Source organism: Ascaphus truei, chromosome 17 (genome assembly GCF_040206685.1).
Source record: "Ascaphus truei isolate aAscTru1 chromosome 17, aAscTru1.hap1, whole genome shotgun sequence".
Taxonomy (NCBI): domain Eukaryota; kingdom Metazoa; phylum Chordata; class Amphibia; order Anura; family Ascaphidae; genus Ascaphus; species Ascaphus truei.
Window position 1 is genome coordinate 23,886,671 of NC_134499.1, and position 22,422 is coordinate 23,909,092.

General features: G+C 41.3%; 1 protein-coding gene across 2 annotated transcripts in view; it reads right to left on the bottom strand.

Annotated features, from left to right (window-relative positions):
* Positions 1-22,422, bottom strand: part of FRMD4B (FERM domain containing 4B) — a 179,859-nt gene that overhangs the window by 34,292 nt on the left and 123,145 nt on the right. For both annotated transcript variants that reach the window (XM_075574295.1, XM_075574294.1), the window contains exons 8-11: positions 9,943-10,026; positions 8,373-8,438; positions 7,166-7,223; positions 47-133 (exon numbers count right to left, since the gene is read on the bottom strand). In XM_075574295.1, coding sequence (XP_075430410.1) covers positions 47-133; positions 7,166-7,223; positions 8,373-8,438; positions 9,943-10,026 — 295 coding nt within the window. The remainder of the gene's footprint in view (positions 1-46; positions 134-7,165; positions 7,224-8,372; positions 8,439-9,942; positions 10,027-22,422) is intronic.

Below are 22,422 nucleotides of genomic sequence, written 5' to 3' on the forward strand. Positions count from 1 at the left end.
CACAACAATTAGGTAAAACATTTTAGAACATGAAATAAAACCATACCTTTCTTGGTTTTATTTTATCTTGCAGATCGTATTGGCCAATTCCTTTGTAGCTAATTCCCAGCCACCACGGGATTCCCTGCTTGTCCTATAAACACAAAGTGGGAAAAAATGTGGCACGGTGAAACATGCGGAAAAATCTGTTTGTTTGCACAGATTGCAGCGCTTTTGTGTGCCGTTCAATGAATCACCAACGCAGAGGTGATCTGTGGTCAACTCCCTTAAAAGGCAACTGCGCTAGATAATCTATACCTAAATAATTCAGAGAGTAATTACAATAAAACATATCAATATTATTCTTTGTAATTGCCCAAACGAGCAGCCAAATGTTTTGAAAGTTTCCTGCCCGTTGCCACACCCGGCCCTTTTTAATAAGGGCTTCGGTGTGGTTCATTATCATATTATATTATAATTTATGCTGGCACCATCATGATGGATACAAAAGTGTAAACAGAGCAGCAGCTGGGACTGGCTAAAGCAGGTTTCATTTTGAGGTTGGTTCCTTTTTCATCTGCTTTCTTAGATAATCAGTTCAGATGAACTATGGTCTTATAACCACCAGAAGAACCCAACATGAAATCCTTATATTTACTCAATGTTGCCCCCCCCCCCCTACCCCCAGGGGGGTGAATTCAAAGAAGGAAAATTTGATTGTGCCATGTCCCTCAATGACTGTAAGATCTCTACCATCATTATGGAACTCTCTGAATTTTAAAAGAAATGTCCATATCAACAAAAGACTGGTAGCAGTTGTTCACGGTTTTTCAAGATGTTCAGGAAGCAGCTGCTTACCATACATTTAAAAATATTGTTCAAATTCCTACCCAGGATTTCACTTCTCATATTGAGGAATGGGTGGTTACTGGGATAGTAAAAATCTTGCATTGTAAATAACACACTATTTTAATGCAATGTGTCAAAAAAGCGAGAGAGAAAAACACAGCTCTTGCGCTTTTCTGGAATGCTACAACATACTAACTTATTGTTCAAAAGGGTTTTGTTCTCCTGAAAAAACACTTAAGGGAGTTCACCTGGTCATGCATCCCTTACCACTGGGAATCTAAAGACTTTATTCACTAATGGAGTCAGGTTGACATGGAATCCAAAGCCAACTTTCAAAAGGAAGGTCAAATCCAGCCAGTGAATGACTCGGCTATAAGCAATGGTGCAAAAGGGGAATTTCATTCAACCACTCTTTCTGCACTATTAAAAAATGTGTTCTGAGGAATACATTTCTCAAACTGCATGACCAAAAAAACCTTTACTCATTTCCCAGAGCTACTGGTTTTCTCAGTAGCCTGAAGGCCCTGTCTCTACGTACTACAGACTCCCCATTGGACACAGACTAAGCTTTCCCCTTCCAGTGTTTCACGGTTGTGTACAAATGTCAGAATCTTGACCATACTGCCCTCACTTGAAGTCCAACCAAGCTCAGCCACCATTATGATCACAGAAAGTATATGGTATAGACAGAACTATATATAAGGCTAAAAAAAATAACACCCAAGGATAATATCTTGAAGGGGTGGTGCAGCGGGAACAAACAGGGACTCTAATTCCCTCAATAGTAACCACACAAAACAGAACAATGGTTCCCAGCACTCAATGCAGTAATGAAAAATCTAGGATAAATATATCAGGCAAATTCATATTTTACTGACAGAAAAGGTCCAATGACCTGAAATGGTCAATACATATAAATAAGCACATAGATTAGTGCCAAATGCACCGTGCATGTAGATCAAGCAGAAATACAGATACATGGTATCATACCGATTGGTCTGTGGGAATGGACCAGAAGAAGGACCCCCCCCCTCCAAAACGTTGCCCCCCTAATTGTTCAGTGTCCTCTCTCTCTACCCCCTTCCTTTCCCCCCCCCCCCCCCACTCCTTTTGGTAGTTCCATCGATCCTTGTCTCCCTCTTTGTTCCTACCCTCCTTTTTTCGGATCATTCAGCTTCTGGATCAGTGTGACACCATTTATCTGTACTGTATATCTGCTTTATCTATATGCATGGACAGCATGGTGCATTTGGCACTAGTCTATGTGCTAATTTACATGTATTGACCATGCAGATCATTGGATATTTTCTATCAGTAAAATATGAGTTTGCTTGATATTTAGCCATATTTTCATTACTGCATTGAGTACTGGGAACCATTGTTGTGTTTTGTACCATTATGCTCATATTTTAACAACACAGAAGCTCTGTCCACTTCCTTGTGCAGAACATTAAGCTGCTGACGCTGCATACATGTATATCTACCTTCTGCGCTATTTCACACATTTTTGCTGTTTACATAATGCCCATTTTTTTTATTTGCAAGTTTCTAGCACTCTCAATGGCTATACAGCAAGGCAACACAGTGCAGTCATTTTGCACATACAGTAAGTACCTAACACTTTATAAGAAATATGGTTTATCGCCACAATTAATAGAAAATATCCATTGTTTCCAGTTTCTTTTAATAAGTTTTTTTTTGTCTGTACAAGTCCCATGCTTTATTGTTTTACTGTTTGGCAACGTAACCATCTATAGAGGTAGAGAGATACACGGATGGGAAACCTCATCAGCACTGAAACCTTGTTATTCTGTAAAATCTCTTTCAGAGCAGCTCCTATTCTGATGTGCCAAATATTAGAATTAAATTCATTTTCAAGCTGCAGTCCCGCCTATTATGACACTTTTAGAGAAGATCAGGAATCCAATTAAACGTCTCAAACATATACTGTATAGCGAAATGAAAAGAACATCAGCAAACAAGCGCTTGGTTGAGTTTTATACCCTTAGGAAATATAATAATGTACACTGTTGCACGTCATCTGAACCAATGTCACGTTTTATATATTCAGCAACCTTTCCTTGAGTAATGAAAAGCAATTTTGACTCAAAAGATTACCATTCACCTTTAAAAATACCGGATTTAAGGGAAGTTTTTTTGTGCGTTTGTTTGAAATAAATACATGAAAGGCTGTTTATAAAGGAAGTCAGGCCTGCTACTCAGCCCAATGCTGGGTTTCTTATCAATGAATAGAAACACTTCCACCCCAAATCCTTCCCAGCCACCATATCCCTTTCCTGTATTTTAGTACACAACTGCTTGGTACATTTATGTTGGTAACTACAGAGGCTACCCCTTAAATCGCAATATATGTATACCATCCAAAAAGGGGAGGAGTTGTTCAAATTCACACGGTTACTTTAAAAGGGAGTATGAGCAATATATGCAGCACTGCTCCCTTTAGGAAACAATCCACTTTCAACCCCAAGTTTGTCCGGGGTCATTTTGTCAACACGTTTGTTGAAATGGTTTCCAGAGATTTGGAACAGTCGAGTCGCACTTTCAAGATTAAAAAAGATAACCTCAATCTGGAAGAAAAGCTGGCAGTAAAATCACTAGCCAGCAACGAGTCGATTGTAATCAAACCAGCTGACAAGGGGGGGGGAGTGGTAGTGATGGACAGTACCTACTACGTCCAAGAATCATCAAGATTGCTTGGTGACACTGCCACTTACCTCCCCCTTGACAATGACCCTACGGACATCTATCATTCAGAGCTTGTTGCCCTTTTAAATAGAGGTTTGACCAGTCAAGCTATCACGCAGGACGAATATGACTTTTTAAACAATTTGCACCCACGAATACCAATGTTTTATTTTATTCCCAAAATTCACAAGGACCTCCACCACCCGCCAGGTCGACCTATTATTTCTGGAATTCAATCACTCACATCAAATTTATCACAATTTATTGATTATTATTTACAGCCACTTGTAGTCAAATTAAAATCACATTTAAAAGACACCACACAAGTTTTGCATGTCCTGCGTGAGATTGATTGGAAATCCAGCTATGTATGGGTAACAGGAGATGTCACATCCCTCTATACCATTATATACCACCATTTGGGATGTGAGGCTATAAAAGCAGCCTTTCAAAGGGATAGCACTATGTCCACAGCACTTAAGGCCTTTCTGATGGATGGGATTAAGTTTATACTTACCCACAATTATTTTTGTTTTAATTTACAGTATTATTTGCAGATATGTGGCACCGCTATGGGCACGAGGTTTGCACCAAGTTATGCGAACATCTTTATGGGGCAATGGGAGGAGGTTATTTGGAATAATTGCCCATTTGGTGCCAACCTCGTGCTCTGGCGGCGCTACATTGATGACGTTATTTTTATTTGGGATGGGGATTTGGAGTTATTAGACGAATTTATTTTATACCTTAATGCGAACGAAAGAAATTTGAGATTTGTTTGCCAGTATGATAGGAACACTATAAATTTCTTAGATCTCAATATCAACATCACCGATGATCAAATACACACACAAACATATTTTAAACCCGTACAGGCCAACAATTATGTCATGGCCAACAGTCACCATAATCCGCAATGGATTAAGAACATCCCCAAAGGGCAGTTCATCCGGCTGAGGCGTAATTGCTCAAATTTGGAATCATTTGCGGTACAGGCGGATGAATTTAAAGAAAAATTTCTTGAAAGGAATTACCCTATTGAAGAACTTGAGAGCACAATATCCCTGGTCCAAGATATGGACAGGAATAAGCTCCTTCAATATAAAGAGAAAGGGTTAGATCAAGGAAGGAATAACATCTCTTTCATTACCCAGTATAACGCTATGGCCCCAAGAATAAGAAACATCTTTGCCAAGCACTGGCCAATTTTGCTACAGGACGCTACACTTTCACAGGTACTAACTCCGAGACCTTCCATTATTTTTAAAAAAGCAAATAATTTCAAAAATAAATTGGCACCCAGTTGTCCGTTACATCAAGGGAAGGATAAAATGATAACCACCAAGGGTCCTAATGGGTTCAAACCATGCAAAAAGTGCATAGCATGTAAATACAGTAGGTGTAACATTGAGTTTAGATCTAATGTTACTGATAAAATATACAAGATTATGTCGCACATCACATGCAAATCGCAATTTGTAATTTATGTATTGCAATGCCCATGCGGCTTGCAATATGTGGGACGCACTGGTAGAACCTTTCAAAGACGTATTTATGAACACGTCTATAATATAAAGAAAGGTCTAACAACGCACAGTGTGTCCCACCATTTTCTGTTGCATCACGGCAGAGACCCAAAGGGCCTGGTCTGTCAACCCATTGAGTTATGCACTCCAGATTGGAGAGGTGGGGACACTATTAAACATATAAACAGACGTGAGGCCTTTTGGATCTTTGAACTGAAGACCCTGTCCCCCAATGGTCTTAACATAGATTTTGAATTGGGTTCTTTTCTAGGGAAATAGATTGGTCTAGTGATAAAAGTGAGGAGAGAGTTAACTTTTGTGTCAGTGACTAGTGCAGAACCTGTTAAATTAAAAGCAAAAGGAGTTTGTGTAGCAATTAACTATACCCAAGGGGAGAGTTTGAATATCTTCATACCTCTGTAGGTTTACTTAATATGCATATGACATTAGGGTATATACATGTTTTGACATATGCTGGTACTGTTGTTTCTATGTGTTTTTTATGTGTTTTTTTATGTGTTTGATGTCATGTATGTCTAAGAGTCCATGTAGTGATTTGGTACTAATGACATACAGGCTGTTTTAATTATAAACGATCAATTAATTTTAATTGGCTAGGGTATATCTATGTGTCACCAAGTATCATTGTTTTCAGCCCCTGAGGAAGTAGAGTGACATCTACGAAACGCGTAGGGCTAGTGGCACAGCCACTATTTGACTGACTTTGGACGTTTAAGGACATTTGGCCTTGGAGCCCAACTTTCCCTTCAGCCTGCCAGCTGTTCCTTTAAGGCAACGGGCACTATCGCGCGCGGGCGCGCAGAGACTTCCTGTTGCTCCGTAGGAGGAAGTGAGGCGTGTGTCTACACGCGGTGCAGAGCTGTGGACCCCGCACACCAGCCCCCACGGCCGGAGCTGTTCCGGTTACCATCGTAAGGACTGACTGGTGTCTGAGCCGCAGTGGAGCAGAGGCATCACCCGCCAGGGAGATCATCTCTACCTAGGACTTGTTCCTACCATGCGAGCTTAAACCTTGCTGTATGAAAGTAGGGCTCCAATTTTTGTGCTCCGGATGACCTGCGGTTCCTTGTATTTGCCATTGTCGGTCTTGGCATAGTTCTTTTTAATAAATAATTATTTTAATAATCGCTAGGATTCTTAACTGTTTGTGTGTATTAGTGCAGTACTGCTTACCCTACAGTGTTGCGCTATGATTTTTGTTTGTTTGTGTTCTTTTCTTTGCATGGTCTGTCGAGCAAGTGTGCGGATCCCTTGAGGAGTACAGGACATTCCACTGACTATTTGGCGCCAGGTTTTTCTTTATTTTGGTTTATTCTGTTAGTACTGGCAGTATCACCGGGCAGCCATCCTTTATTATAAGTTTTTTAATATCACACTGTGTATTACACTTTAGCGCTAGTTCACATTTTTTTCTTCACCATTACTTTAAAAGTGCGATACTTGTAACCAGTGTTTAAGAAAACTCAGGAATGCAAAATTGTCCTAAAATATTTGTTCCGTTTTTGTTTATTTTTCCGTATAAATTTTATGACACTTTAAATTATTTGGCCCCAAAGAATGTAATATTCTTTATTCTTTTCATCTTTATCACTAAAAAAAAAAAAAAAAAAACTTTTTCTCTGCAACCATTTTTTAATCATCCCTCAAAACTAAATTATCTCACATTTAACCTCAGAGTTTCGGGGCTGACAGGGTCACTAAATAAGTGTTAATAAAGCCTATGGGCGCATTATTCACCTCCAGCCCATGTTAAACTCATCATAACTCCTTTGATGCAGTCTCTCAACTGCACATGTACAGCAATATACTGAATCCAGGGGAGGCTATAAAGGAATGCATGGATTGTAGGTTTTTATTGCCAAGTTATCAAAATAATACGCAAACGGAAATGAAAAACATGCAGAAGCATCCAATGTTTCAGGCAACTGCTATAGGCCAGTTGAAGATCTTATTAAAAGATCAAAACACTGGCTACATCTCTGCATGTTTTTCTTTGTATATAGAGCGTTACCGTCTTAGTAATAAAGGCACTGTACAAGAGCATATTATTTTATGGATGTGGTTATGAAGGAACAGCAGCTAACCTTGACTTTGTAGTAATGAAGACCATAAGTAGGCAGAGCTTCCACTATTTTCATGTACCTGCAGACAGAGAAATGAATCAAATGGGACATGCAAACACTGCAACATGGCCAAGCATCAAAGGGAGATCCGTGACATCACGCCCGAACCGGCGATGTCTGCCGGTGACCCGAAATATTTTTGGCAGGTATCGCCGATTCGGCCAGTATCTCATGTTCTAACTCAGGGGTGCACAACTCTCTTCCCCCCCCCCCCCAACAGGTCAGGTTATCCCAGCTTCTGCACAGGTGGCTCAATCAGAGGCTCAGTCAACGACTGAGCCTCTGATTGAGTCACCTGTGCTGAAGCAGGGACTGATTGAGCCACCTGTGCTGAAGCTGGCATATCCTGAAAACCTGACCTGTTGGGGGGGGGGGGGGTTGAGGACTGGAGTTGAGCACCCCTGTTCTAAATAACTCTTTCATTGCACATGTTAAACCCTTTTGCTTCTGTACACGGACTAGCGAGGCACTCACAAGAAGCGAAGTGGTTACACTACAACATACAGTGTAACAGGGATAATCCGCTGTAATATTTGTCTTATGCTAGGTTGTTATTTCTAGATTGAAAAGTGCTGTTCTGTTTGCACAGATCAATTTTCTCTCCAAATTGTTTTTATTCTCTTTATATTCCGCGCAAATTCTTTATTCTGAGATCCTCTGATCACTTTGTTATTTTGGAATATAAATATTCCCCCCCCCCCCCTCACTTTTTACAAAGTAAAACATGTCGGCTACAACACTAGTATTGCTATATTCTTCCCTTAGTTAGAACTGAGCCTTCAAATATTTCAGGGGTGGCCAACTCCAGTCCTCAAGGGCCACCAACAGGTCAGGAAATCCCTGCTTCAGCACAGGTGGCTTCTCAACTGAGCCACCTGTGCTGAAGCAGGGATATCCTGAAAAACTGACCTGTTGGTGGCCCTTGAGGACTGGAGTTGGTCATCCCTGAACTAGACCTTCCCTAAAGCAGGACTTATTGTATTGTACATGCTCTCTTAGTCAACTACCATTCATTTATTTTGAGCCACAAAACAAAAAAAAAAAATCGCCAAGACATCTACAAACATAGTACTACAACCTTAGTATGCAATATAAATACAAAATGACTTCTATTGTCAAACATAATGAACTCAAATTGACGAAAGTTAAAATAGCCTTATTCTCTTACCGGACAATTGCTTGTCCTCTGGTTACACCTTTCAGCTTTTTACAGTGCTCTATTACTCTGTCTTCACTGCGAGAAAACAGAATACAATAAACATCAATCATGCTTTAATAGTAAGGAGGATAGAGGATAACCCTTCACAGCACAACATTCGGAGTTACATAGTTATAGGTGCTTATAGGTAGTCTATAAAAATTCTACTTTTATTGCGTTTGTAATACGTTTCAGGACACGGTGACAGCAAATAAGTTATCTGCAAGGCAAGGAAACGGTCCTGTTTTTATAACTAGAGACCGCGGATTACATTATGATTTACAAGTAGCACTCATGACGATTCATAAAATGCTGAGGGTTACCTTGACGTGATTGCAGATTTAACATGTTTTGGATTTGAATTAAATGACCCAAGCTTATAAGAAGAAAAAAATATATACATTAACTCAATCATTTGTCATATTGGACGTGCAGTGGGGCCTTCTTTGCTTAATGAACTAAAGAAAATCCTAGTTGGAGGATGGTTATTGGAAATCAAGTCCACCCCCTTATAATAAACATGCTGCAGTGTATATTTATGCAGAGTATTGGCACAAGTCTATTTGTAGTTCCGCCATTTACAGTGGAGTCTCCTGTCCCATATCTGGTTAAACACTGTGATAACGAAACAGGTCTCTGGCTGAACCATCTCCTCAAAAGTGTCTGTGTGCTTGAAAACCCTGTGGCCATATGGTGCTCATTTGGAGGAGCTGTTCTTTCTACTATTCACTTACTTTGAAATTAGTAGATGCAAACACCCATTGTGGTTACTAACTTGCAGCTTAGAGAGTACTCACAGTGGGGGTGGAGGTCCCTTAGAGAGGAGGGGGGGGGGGGATCTTGGGGCATACAGGTTCCACTCCTTAGTATCTGACTTGTTACTCAGCAAACTGGTTATAGGTGTATATCTATGATCCTCACTACATGTTTTACCGGCTGACCAATCATTACTAGGAGATATTACATTGGGTCACGTGGTGGATATGCCACCAGCCTATTTAGTTTTTCCTTGATATTTGCATAGGTGGATTTTGGCTGCTAAACAGCGCTGATCAAGCAAGCCCACACTACATATATACTGCGAGTAGAGCTGCTGCCTCTAGGGCGGGCTATCCTATAGGTTTCATCATTTACCTAGTCACTGTATATATTTGATGACTATTGTATTATTATTGAAAGCACTGTATGTATTGTTTCTCAATCAATTTATTTTATGAGCTTACCTATTAAAAGGTTAATTTTTAAGTCACTCATTGGACCACACAGTCTCATGGCTTCCCCCCCCCTTTCAGCAACACTCTATAGCTACCATCATCAACTGTGTCTATCCATGGGCATTTAGACCCATTTATAGCTATATCTACAGCAATCACTGTGACGTTTTAGGGGTTGTGCAGAGGGTCTTTGCCCTCCACCCCCTCTGTGGTTACTTCTCTTTGCTCTCAACCTTCCCTTAGGTGAAACCACCAAGCCATATTCGCTTTTACTGCTGAGCGGTGGCTTCTTTATGTTAAATATAGAGATTTAACTGGTAGCTTACCAATATGTAAGAGACGGGCGCTCCTGCAGCGTTCTGGTTGGTAGAGCTGGCAGTATCTTCAGATCTCTTCTTGCATTTTCATCACTAAAATAAAAAGATAAGTCTAGGATTATTTATCGGAAAGAGGCTGGGTGACATTACACTGCAGAGCATTACACCGCAGAGCATTGCTCATTCATACTACGCTGCCGGCTGTGAAGTTATTTTATAGCTCTTCTCACGTGACAAAACAATACAAAACGGTGTCATGTAGACCTCTGTCTGCTGGACACAAGGCAGGACACATTATACACAGAGTGAGACTAGTGGAGTAAACCAAGTTAGCAGCCTCCAGGAAAACCAAGTTAACCTGTTCCCTTCCAGAGCAGCCGGCAGCCCAGGAAGGTTTCAATTATTGTAACTAGAATAAAGAGCAGATAAATACATTGTTATGTAAAGCGGAGACACTTCACACCATTGTGTGCTTGGTACATATTATACACAAAGGATTCTCTTATAGTGTAGGCAGCTGGGTTAAAACAGTTTGTGTGACAAACTTGTTTGTTTGTGATCTAAGGCAGGGGTTCTCAACAACAGTCCTCAAGACCCCCACACAGTCAGGTTTTAAGGATATCCCTGCTTCAGCACAAGTGGCTCAATCAGTCGCTCAGTCGAAGACTGAGCCACCTGTGCTGAAGCAGGGATATCCGTAAAAACGTACCTGTGTGGGGGTGTTGAGGACTGGAGATGAGAAACCCTGGTATATGCCCCCAAAAATGCACAAGTGTTCCACATAAACGGAACAAAGTGAACAAAGGTGCACACAGCATGATTTTTTAAGTTGTGCTATTACACAGTCTGTTTGTTTTACTGAGGCGCAGTATGAGTGCATATTATAAAACTGTCTTAATCAACTCATGAGTTTTGGCATTTCAAGAATGTGAGAGATCGGGATTCTGAGGCAACCAATAAATCATTCGTATGCATGAAGTACTCCCTCACTGACATATCTAGTGAATGTTTATTTTATTTAAAGGTAAAAAAAAATTAAAAAATTTTTTTTAAAAAACCACACACATCTTGCCCGCTGATATACCCACTATGGGAAAAGATCAGAAATTGGATTCAGAGAATATTTGATCTCACTATTCCCCCAGACCCGTGGCTGTTTCTCATGAACAGACCCCTAAAGGGCCTATCAAAATCACACAATAAACTAATTGCACATTTTGCTCTAGCTACGCGGTGCGAGATCGCAGCACTATGGAAACGCCCCGATATTCCAATTATCCCAAAGATTCGGAATCGTATTTGGTTTATCTGCCAGATGGAAAAGTTAACGAGCTTAGTTAATGACACTGGCGACAATTATCTAAAAGTTTGGGCCCCCTGGCTTGCCCAAACAGACATCCCTGGGGTAGAGCGTAACACAATTTGGCTATAATAGTAATAAATGCGTTCTCCTTTGGGGACATAAGAACCTACCCCACACCTAGAACCTTATACTCCTTACGCCCAATCACTTATTCTACCGAAAGGCCTCACTAGTTGATACATAGTCCTCACGCTGTCCAGGTGTTCCCCGGAGGCAGATGTATTATTATCCTTGGATACACCTTCCCTCTCTCCTCTTCCCCCACCCCCTCCTTTACCTCCTCCCCCCCCACCCCCCTTTTTTTTTTTTTTTTTTTTTATTTTATTATTATTTACCCCAGTACCTTACACATGACGATTCCCACTCACGTGGTTAAGTAGGGCTCGAAAAACTACGTGAGTTTATTATGCTTTTGTTATTGTATATGATATGCTAAATATGCACCTGATGTCTTTTTTTTTATGTATATCATGCATTTATGTATAATAAAATACAAGTTATAAAAAAAAAAAAAAAAAACCACACACAATTTTGTGCGAGTCTTGATACATAGCAAAATTGTCACACACCATAGAGACCAGCGGCGCAATCGTGTGATATGATACATCAACATAGAAACAAGAATGTATTCATTTTTTTCCAACCAATTTATGAAGGAGTAACCTTTGCAGCATCAAAAGTCTATGTATTTCATCATCAATATTTACAGTTCTGTTGGTCCATTACAATGTGTCCAAGCACCTATTCCAATTGTTATATTATGTTATTGTGTCATGATACGGCTCTAAAATACTACATTAAAGAGGCAATCCAAGCTTGCCATTTTTTTTAACATAGGTTTGAAGCAAGGGGTCTCTGGAGCTGAACCCCGTTCATTGAAGCTACGGGGACCCCTTGCTTCCATAGATACAGACCTCCCAAGGGGGTGCTGCTAGCCACTCTGCTCGACTAGCAGGGTTCATGTAATGGCGGCGTTTCAAAATTCCCGCGCACGGGGGGCCAATAGAAAGATGCGACATCAGGTTCGGCTTCCTATTGGCCCGCAAGACGCGGGAGCTTTAAACTTTGCCGAGATACTGGTACCCCCTTTGGAGTTCTCGGGACGCAGGGGGTCCCCAGAGCTGAAATTAATGGGGTTCAGGTCCGGAGACCCCCTGCTTCAATCCTATGTTAAATAATAATCATTTTAAAAAGGAGAACACATGAATTTCTCCTTTAAGAAAAAGATTATAATGTATTTTATTATTTATTCCACAACATATATCGAAAATATATTGAAAACAATTCAGAATTGAAAATCATCTTTACTGGTTAATCTGTTTTTTACTGTATGAATTGTGCAATGTATTTAAAATATAGAATCAAACAACATTTCTCCGGCATTACTTCGCTAAACTTTTTTAAGCTGTTCGCTATGTGTGGGCCTATCTATCTATCTATCTATATATCCCACCCAATGTTCTAGAAGCAGGTTCCTCAATTTTCTGCAGACAGCCTCATCGTGAGTCCTGTAAATATGTTTAAGTGTTAACAATAACCATGGGCAGGACACTTTTATCAGTTAAGGAACGTGCCCTATTTATTTAGTTAGTGGCTGTAGTAATGGATAATGATTCTTCTCATGCTAGGGTCGAAGGCAGCTCGTGCTTAAGAGGAGTTCTCAGAGTAGTAGCTCCGCAGCATAATCGAATCGGCCCCACCAGCAGGTCCTCAGCAAACTGCCAATCCAATATGCATGGACGAGCTATACAGTACACAGTAGCAGTATACTGATCCCAGTTAGAGTATTGTGTATTCCCAGCAGGGGCCCACTTGAGATAGGGCATTACCGACGCTACACAGGAGATTGCCAATCTAACAAATACTAAGGGAAAGAAGCATGAGTAACTCCCCAGCGTAGGAGTGACAGCTTCCAGGGGAAGAAGCACAGAATAACTTTATGATTTGCCACCAGTTAATATGTCGAATGTGAAGTATGTCTTTTTATGGCGAGCCTTATCAAAAGATGTGACTAAAGCTCTTTTTGTACTATACAAGTTAATGGCGCCCATCCTTATGCTATCTGCATATCCCTGCCCAGCCTGCATCAACCCAACACCCTGAACAGGTATGAGAGACTGAGCAATGCCATGTATATAGTCCATCTGATGTAAACTCCTATAGAGCCGGGCAAGGGGGGTATACACAAGCATATCTACCGTAGCCTTAACTCTTGATCTCTCTGTGTCTGGCTGACATGGTCATTGTGTTTTACTATGTTTGTATTCTCATCACAGGAGCCAGACTGAAACTTCACAGCCCGCCAGTTACCAGTACTACGCACAATGCTATGCCAAGCATGTGCTGACATTACAGAACACCACTAATTAGAAGCATTTGTCACTAGGTGACCAAACCTTCTCATCAGCCTGCTGCCCCACATATGAAATTATGTATGCGACTGAACTACTCATTTATTATAGCAAAAAAGGCTGATGCAAGTAAATTCATTAATACCAAAGGACATAAACAAGAACACAGAAACACCTGTGCCAAAGAGCTCAGCAAAGTACGAAAACACTAAGCACACAGACCAAAGACACTATAGCATTAGTGTCTATGATGGAAAACAATAAGATATGGGGGGGAGGCCGCCATCTTAACTGTGACCCACAGAGTACCGAGTTTTCACATAGCTGCCTCATTGTCTTTCCTTTCAAAGTCCAGACATTCAACCATCACAATAAAGAGATCAGCAGGAAGTATATTCGGTGGAACATGTATTTTGTGTTACTAGTATAACACGATGCGCCTGCACAATTAAGATGTTGGACATCACCAATGTTTTTGTTTCTTTGTAATTTTCGAACAATGTGAAGGCAATAACTGAGTTTGACAGCAACTTCCTGGTCAAACTGGAAAATCTGCCCTCGGCTGAAAACCTCCACATGGGGATCACAGAAGAAACCGAGGTGGACCACACAGGCGGAAGAAAAACTGGTCAGGCCAGGTGTGGCCCAGGTTGTAATGGATCCTCTTGAAAAACAATTGATGCTCGGAGAAGCTGAGCTGAACCCTGTGGGAACAAAGCTCCTGGCTTTTCCAATAGCTTTTCCTTTTCTTTTTAGTTGTATTATCTTCTAAAGCAGTTATCCCGGGTGCTCTGATCCTCCCACAGATGTAGAAGGGGCTCTTAATGCAACTAGCAACAAATTTAAGCCACCACCGTAAAAAGGAACATGTGGGAGGGAAGATGAGCCCCGGTGTTGGCCACTGATGTAGGATACCCAGGACTTCCCTTCATGTGCTTTAAGTATTGAATATTTTCTCTTCTTCAGGTCGGGGGAAACCTGTGCTTATGTTAACCCTTTGATTGCTGGAAGGGGCGCTGCTCCTTCCGGCACTCCCGACCATGTGGCCGCGGATCTGAAGCCATCACGTGATCGCTCCGGCACCGATGACGGAACAGGGCCCCCCCAAAGGGTTAAATCTATGTAATGCAACAAGCTGGGTTTGACGTCTTAAAGCAAACGATAACAGATAGTACATCAGAGCAGCAGTTCCCGACCAAGTCAACTAAGCAGAGAAAATCCCCACGTGTCACGTGGTCCACAATCCACGGTAAAGAGCAGTGTATCTTCTCCGCGACCAAAGTAAAATAGCTTGATATTGTACAGTGATTAGTAGCTATAATGCTTAGGCTGCGCTTATAGTGCCTGGCGACGCGACATCGCGCCAAAACAAATCCATTGAAACCGTCACATGCGCTTATAGTAAGCGCGACGGCGATGGAGCGACCAAAAATTTGGAAGCCGGGTCTATTTGTTTTTTTTTTTTTTTAGAGACAGTCGCCACATGTGACTGTTTCTAAACCAATCACAGAGAGCTGCCCTCCTCCTTGGTGACGTCACTGGCCTTGGTCGCCAGTGACGTCGCTTAAAACTAAAGTTCAACTTTCACCAGTGGCGATGGCGACGGGATCGGTCGCGTCGCCGTCACCATAAACGCGGCCTAATTTGAACCTTTCGCTGCCAGAGAGACCTGCAACACCTGGCGAGACAGCGCCCCGATCGGTACTAATCGCAGTTCAATGAATAACCCCCAAAGGATACTAATCCCGCCTCACTTTTCCCTCATGTCTTAAAAGGGTGACTTCTTTCTTTTGTTCTCCTTGCAATCTTTCATAGACTAATGCCAAGCGTTGCAACCCGAGTACATGTAAATATTAGTATAGTACACAGAGCCTACACCTTTCAAACAAGGTAAGCAGTTTATCAAGCTAATGACACTATGTGAGCAGCATGCTTTGTCACTAGAATACTGCAACGTATGTCCCCTACAGGATAGTTTAAACAGGAGTGGTCAAGACCAGTCCACAAGGGCCAACAACAGCTATGTTCTCAGGATATCCCTGCTTCAGCACAGGGGGCTCAAGCTTTGACTGAGCCACTGATTAAGCCACCGGTGTTAAAACAGGGATATCCTTAAAACTTGACCTGTTGGTGCCCTAGAGGACTGGGAGTTGACCACCCCCTGCTCTAAACAATCCTAAAGTAATATCTTGAAAAATTATGATCAGGTCGGACTGTTGCATTCAACTCGGCACAATATTGCCAAGCAATCTTTATGTACACCTCTATGTGGACAAAACAAAATAGAGGACACACAGAATGTGCACTCACAAAGAATTCACGTCGATGCACACCACCTTATATAAAACATAACCTTCAATATAACATGGATTAAAACATATATCACTGTAATGTAAGTATGAACAGTAATTAAAAAGTATCTGCTGGGTACAGGGTGGCCAAAATCCAAAAAAGGCTCAAGTGAATAAGTATAACACTGATAACGAGACCTAAATAAGGGATAAACCGTACTCACACAAAGGAGTACTTGATGGCAAAAAATGAATAATGTATGAATGTCATAATGCCATCAAATATAGGGTTCATGTGGCAAAAAAATACCCTATTATTGATTTGGTGATAAAGTAGTTGAAGCATGTGGCTAACAGATGGTGCAATAATCGGATCAGCCACTTACTGCTAGCAGAGCTAGCAGCACTGCAATGGTAGGGCACTTGTTAGGATAATATCATCAATCTCTTAAGCTCAAATATCGGCCACCAAAAATTAGGTGGGGAAAAAAAAAAACTTCCCCTGACAAAGCTCTGTAACTGGAGGGAAACGTGCGTCGGGCACGTAGTATGACATCAGCAGACGTCTGCACTAGTGGGAAGGGAGGCTGCTATTGTAGGGCTTAGCCAGAGGGTTATTGAGTCAGTATACGGTTAGGATCCATCTCTCCCAGCCATACTGATCTTACTAGCTACTCAGAGTTACTGGGTACTGACATTTTTATAATACAGCTTTACTTTGTCTAGATATTATACCATACAGTTTATGTAAAGCAGCACATAAAGAGATATACAGTACTTTTTGCATCATTATATACTGTTAGTAGCTTCCTCCAACTAGGTGCTACTTTGTGGCTCAGTAATCTAAATGTTATATTTTCTGCTACATTTACTGTCCATGATCTGGCTGCTAGGTCTAATCAGCAGTTTTTCAGCATCTACATTGCAGTGTATGATTATATACAGGCATACCCCGCATTAACGTACGCAATGGGTCCAGAGCATGTATGTAAAGCGAAAATGTACTTAAAGTGAAGCACTACCTTTTTTTCCACATATCGATGCCTCGGTACAGGTATGGAGCCGGTATTGCTGTTCAGGACGTGCTGACAGGCGCATGCGCGAGCTGCCGTTTGCCTATTGGGCGAGGGGAATCAGCGCGTCACTACTACGGCGGTCTGTAGTGCAGAATAAGTGTCCGTACTCGCAAAGCGAGCGTACGGACACAGGGGTATGGGGCTATTGAAAATATGTCCTTACTCGCAAGTGTAATTAAAGTGAGTGCCCTTCATTTTTTCACCTAATTTTTGGGTTTATCCGTTATTTAGGTCTCCTTATCAGTGTTATACTTATTCACTTGAGCCTTTTCTGGATTTGACCACCCTCCCCCCACCAGATACTTTTTAATTACTGTTTATACTTACATTACAGTGATATATGTTTTAATACATGTTATATTAAAGGTTATGTTTTATATAAGGTGGTGTGCATCGAAGTGAATTCTTTGTCAGTGCACATTCTGTGTCCTCCATTTTGTTTTGTCTATTTATTCCCAATTCACAGTTTGCACCCACCTGCTATCATTAGGAGGACCATTATTCTTTACTTTGGTGTATTGGGGGCGGTGGCGGAGTTGGTTATCAACCCCCCCAACCCCCCTTTTTTGCACCTCTATATACACTCGGTAAACAAAAATGTTAACCACTTGTCTTTAAATGCCATAATGACACCTCTGGAATATCATTACGCACTATATGGATTCATGAACAACTCATGGGGTAATGGAATCCAATGAAGCACAGCAGGCGTACACACCACCTGTATACTCCATGTACCTTCCCTCGTGTTGTTAACTTGCCGGGTTTACTTGTCCCTGGGATTTACCATGTGCAAAGCCAAAATTGTTCACGGTCAACAAGAGATCTCATGGAAACCATCAAAAGAGACTGTTATTGCTAGCACTCCTGTGTTCTTCCTGTTAACACAAAGATCAGCTTAGCCACATTAGTCTTGCTTCTTTTGTTCTCCCGAATACAGTACCAATTGTCATGTCTGTTATTACAGTAGTCTGCGTTAATGCTGGAATATAGGACGCCTTTGATGGTTTGAGCCGAGTCTGTTCTACAATGTTTCGTTTATACATATGTTTGGGGATACATAATTGTAGGAGCACACAAGAGCACCCGCACAAGTGTCAAGATCCCAGGACAGAAACGATGGAGATTTGGGTGTTCTGTACTAAAAAAAGAAAAACGACATTTTAATGGGAAAATTGTAACTTCAAAGTGAAACATTCTATTGAAGTACATGAGACAATGGAGTACAGTTTACTGCGCAATTCTTTCCCTGCCAATCAATCCTTGATCTTTCTAGCATTTTTCTTTAAATATTTAATGTGATTTAACAATCTAAGTAAACGTGGATTTTATTTTGAGGTTTATGATTAGAGATGGGAAGACACTGTCAAAATCCATTTTGCCGAAAATCCGTTCCGAGGTGTAAAATCCGTTCCGAGGTGTAAAAATCCGTGCGGATTAATAATAAGAAAATTAAATTAAAAAAAAAAAAACACTATTGGATACAATCTGCTGCTGGATTTTAAGAATCTAATCTGCGGATTCAGCAACCCAAAGCCATGGATTGGGTTCTTAAAATCCACCAGCGGATTGCCCGTTATAAAATAAAAAATAAAAAAAAAAATCTAGAAAAAAAGGCGAATCGCCCTTCTTGCGACTGATTCGCGGAAATCCGTGGACTAAAGGAACCGGCTGATCCGAGGCGTATCCGAATCCGCAAAAACAAATTTGCCCATCTCTGTTTATGATAAATGTTTTTACCTGCGGTTGTCTTATTTCTTCTTCTGTATCATATTCAAAGTCAAATCTAAAGTAATAAAAGATTAGTCCTCAAGACTCCCCAACAGGTCAGTTTTCAAGGATATCCCTGCTTCAGCTCAGGTGGCTCAGTCGAGCCACCTGTGCTGAAGCAGGGATATCCTGAAAACCTGACCTGTTGGGTGGGGGTGTGTCTTGAGGACTGGAGTTGAGAATCCCTCGATTAGTGCAAATTGGGTTTTATTGCAATTCTGCAATTAGAAACCAAACATTACAGTTATTTACTACAGTGGAAGAGCGTTTATTGACAATAAGGACCCATTTTCTTGAATGGTGAAAAACGATCGTTAGCGGCTATCGAAACAATGACATCATACGAAGGGGCAAGGGATCTTATATGTGGCCATTGGAATTTCTAGAAAAACATTTCTGTGTAATAGTAGTGACTTCATAGACTGAGTCAACTAATACTGGGAATGAGTAAGTCTTCCGAAAAGCACACTCCATTGGTCAGATCTCCTTGGAAAACTCAAAGATACAAGATTAATTCAGGTTTAGATTTTTTAAGAAAAGAGGCTCCACCAAACCTCATCCACTGAAGTCACGGCTGCCGCCAGGGGGTAAAAGAATGCAGTGGCCGGGTGGTGGAGTGGTACCACCACCCACAAGTGGAATCAGCTGTAGGCAGGGCCTTGTCCTCTCCTGGATTCATACTGCCAAACTCAAGCAGGTCCCCCTCCACCTGCACGACAGCACATCCGTACCCATTACACCCCTTCGACAGCCTGGGTCCAAAGCAAGAATTCGGTCCTTGGAACCAAGAAAGCAGTCAGCGGGCCTTATGGAAGTAATGTGCCTCCAACATGCATACCGGGCCTTACTGAAGTAATGTACCGTCTACAAGCTTACATTCATGTCGGATGTAATGTCTGCAACAAGAGAGATGATCCAGGGCTCCACGGACTTTTCCAGCAAAAGAATTTATTCATGCTACACAGTGTATCATGAATAAATTATTTTGCTTAAAAGTCCGTGGAGCCCTGGATCTTCTCTCTTGTTGCTGTATACTTGGATTGCTGCAGATAGGCCATCCCTGAACCAGGAGCCCGGCATTGTGCGCAAGTATCGCGTTTTCTTTGCATTTGTTTGCACTGTTTTGGTGTGCTACACACCCACATACCTTTGCGGATGTAATGTCTGCACTGCCTGGAACTCTGTCTAAAATTGGTGCACTTATTGCTTTCCAAATCTCTGCATTCTAATGTATGTTCTATGAAGATCTGTTTACATAGTGTGTGTATATATATTTAAAAAAAAAATTAATACATACAATCTTAAATTGCCTAGTCTTGCAGTTCATGATATGTATTTATGAACTGAAGATAACAGCTTACAGGTCAGCAATATGAATGTACAGTTAAATCCTCCTCTACACAACGACTTAAGAAAAACAAACCCTTCAAAGAGAAGTGGTAGAAAAGTAATGATGTCTGCACTTGTGAGTCTGGTCTACCTACAGGTATAACTATGTTTATCGACTTAACCTAATCTGATGTCAATTACAGCCGCAGCATGTGAGCATCAGCAAAAAAGAAGAAGACAAGCCGACTAATGTTTTTCTAAGACTAGTCGTAATATTGCAACCGGGTGCCAGCATCTGTTACAACAGGTAACACCACTCTTGTGATATTAAAAGCACTCTTATTTTAGTAACTTAAACAATCTGCATGATTAAAGCACAACTCCCATTATTATTATTATTATTATTGTTTATTTGTCAAGGGCCAACATATTCCGTGGTGTGGTACAATGGGGGTACAGAGGTTTGTTAATGACAAACAGTTACATACTGTAGGAGGACATGTGCAGAGGTACACAATGGAGACTGTTTTAAGGTGAAATTAAAACAAGGCTTTATTGTGCCTGTCGCTCGTGAGAGCTTTCAACATTGTCCCTCATTCCCTCTAAATTGTAATAAGAAGGTAACGTGGCTGCTCATTGTAGGATGGAGTGTATCTCAGGTTGGAATATGGTCCAGCCCGACAGCTGATTCCACTAAGGTTTGGGGGGGTTGGGCGGATGGTACATAGGGTTGAGATTGGTCCAGCTGCACAGCTGTTCCCAATGGGGTTGGGGGGGGGGGGTGTTAGAGGTATGGCAAGTAGGCTTCCTTAAAAAGGTAAGTTCTTCGGGAATTTTTAAACATCTGGAAGCTGGGGGAAGAGTCTGATGGTCCATAGAATGGAATTCATGATTGGGGGCAGCATGGGAGAAGTCTTTGAGGCAGCAGTGAGAGGAGGCAATAAGGTAGGAGGCAAAGCCGATGTTGTGGGCAGAACATAGGGGGCATTTAAGTATGTATTTAGGAATGAGGGCAGAGATATAAGGGGGACAGCAACATTGAGAACTTTGTAAGTCACAGCTAGGGCTTTGATTCTAGACTATATGGGAAGCCATTGTTGGAATATGTGTAGTGAAACAGCAGAAGTGGAGCGGTGAGTAAGATAGATAAGTCTGGCAACAGCATTTTGGATTTGGATTATTGGAGTTGGGATAGGCAGATAAGGGAATGCCAACTAAGAGAAGGTTGCAGTAGTCAAGGCGGACTAGACGGGTGAGTGAATAAGGATTTTAGTTGAATCATGAGTGAGAAAAGGGCGTATCTTGGCAATATTTCGTAGGTGGAGATTGCAGGACTTTGTGAGAGACTGAATGTGAGGAACGAAGAAGAGATCAAAGTCAAAGATGACCCCTAGACAGCGGCCTTGAGATGTTGATGAGATTGTGGCGTTATTGTCGACAGTGAGGGAGAGTGTGGGTGTAGCGGTGGCAGTGGAAGGGAGACAGAGTATTAGTTCTATATTGGACATGTTACGTTTCAGGTAACGGTAAAACATCCAGGAGGAGATTGCAAAGAGGACGTTGGAGACAGGAGAGAGGGGGGAGAGATCAATGCGGGTATCATCGGCATAATAAGATGACACTGAAAGCCAAAAGATTATATTAATTCACCAAGAGGTGTACAGTGACAAATCAGAGGGACAAAGACAGAGCCTTGTGGAACCCCAACAGAAAGAGTGTGTGAAGATGCGGGGTCACCAGAGAAGCAACGCCATTTACAGCTGCAATCTTCCCTTGTTAGTGTATATTTCATCATTTGACATTTTGTGTTGTTGCCCTTCTGGCATTGAAAGGGTTAATGACGCCTAGAATGCTGGTAGGATTCCAATGTCATATTAACTACATTACTTTGAAATAGTAAATGCTTGTAACATCTCTCATGTAATATAAACAAAATAATAATTGGGGGATGGAGGGGCTTTTTTTTTTTAGAAAGAAAACTTGCACAATTCTTATTGGAACTGGACTGTTCCTCTGCAATATTCTTATTCTCTACAGTAAATAATATTTAAAGAGTTACATGAAGAGGAGAAAATACACAGTGACTCATACAGTAAATATACACTATAGTAGCACATGGAGAGTGCTACAGAACATGTAGGTTTAACACGATCATACTAAAGAGTAAAATAACAAACATTATGTTCACATAAATATATAACATTATATATATTTGCCTTTGTATTTCAATAAACAAAAAAGACATTATCCGAGCCATGCACTTACACAGTAGGGCAGGGGTTCTCCAGTCTTCAAGAGCCCCCAACAGG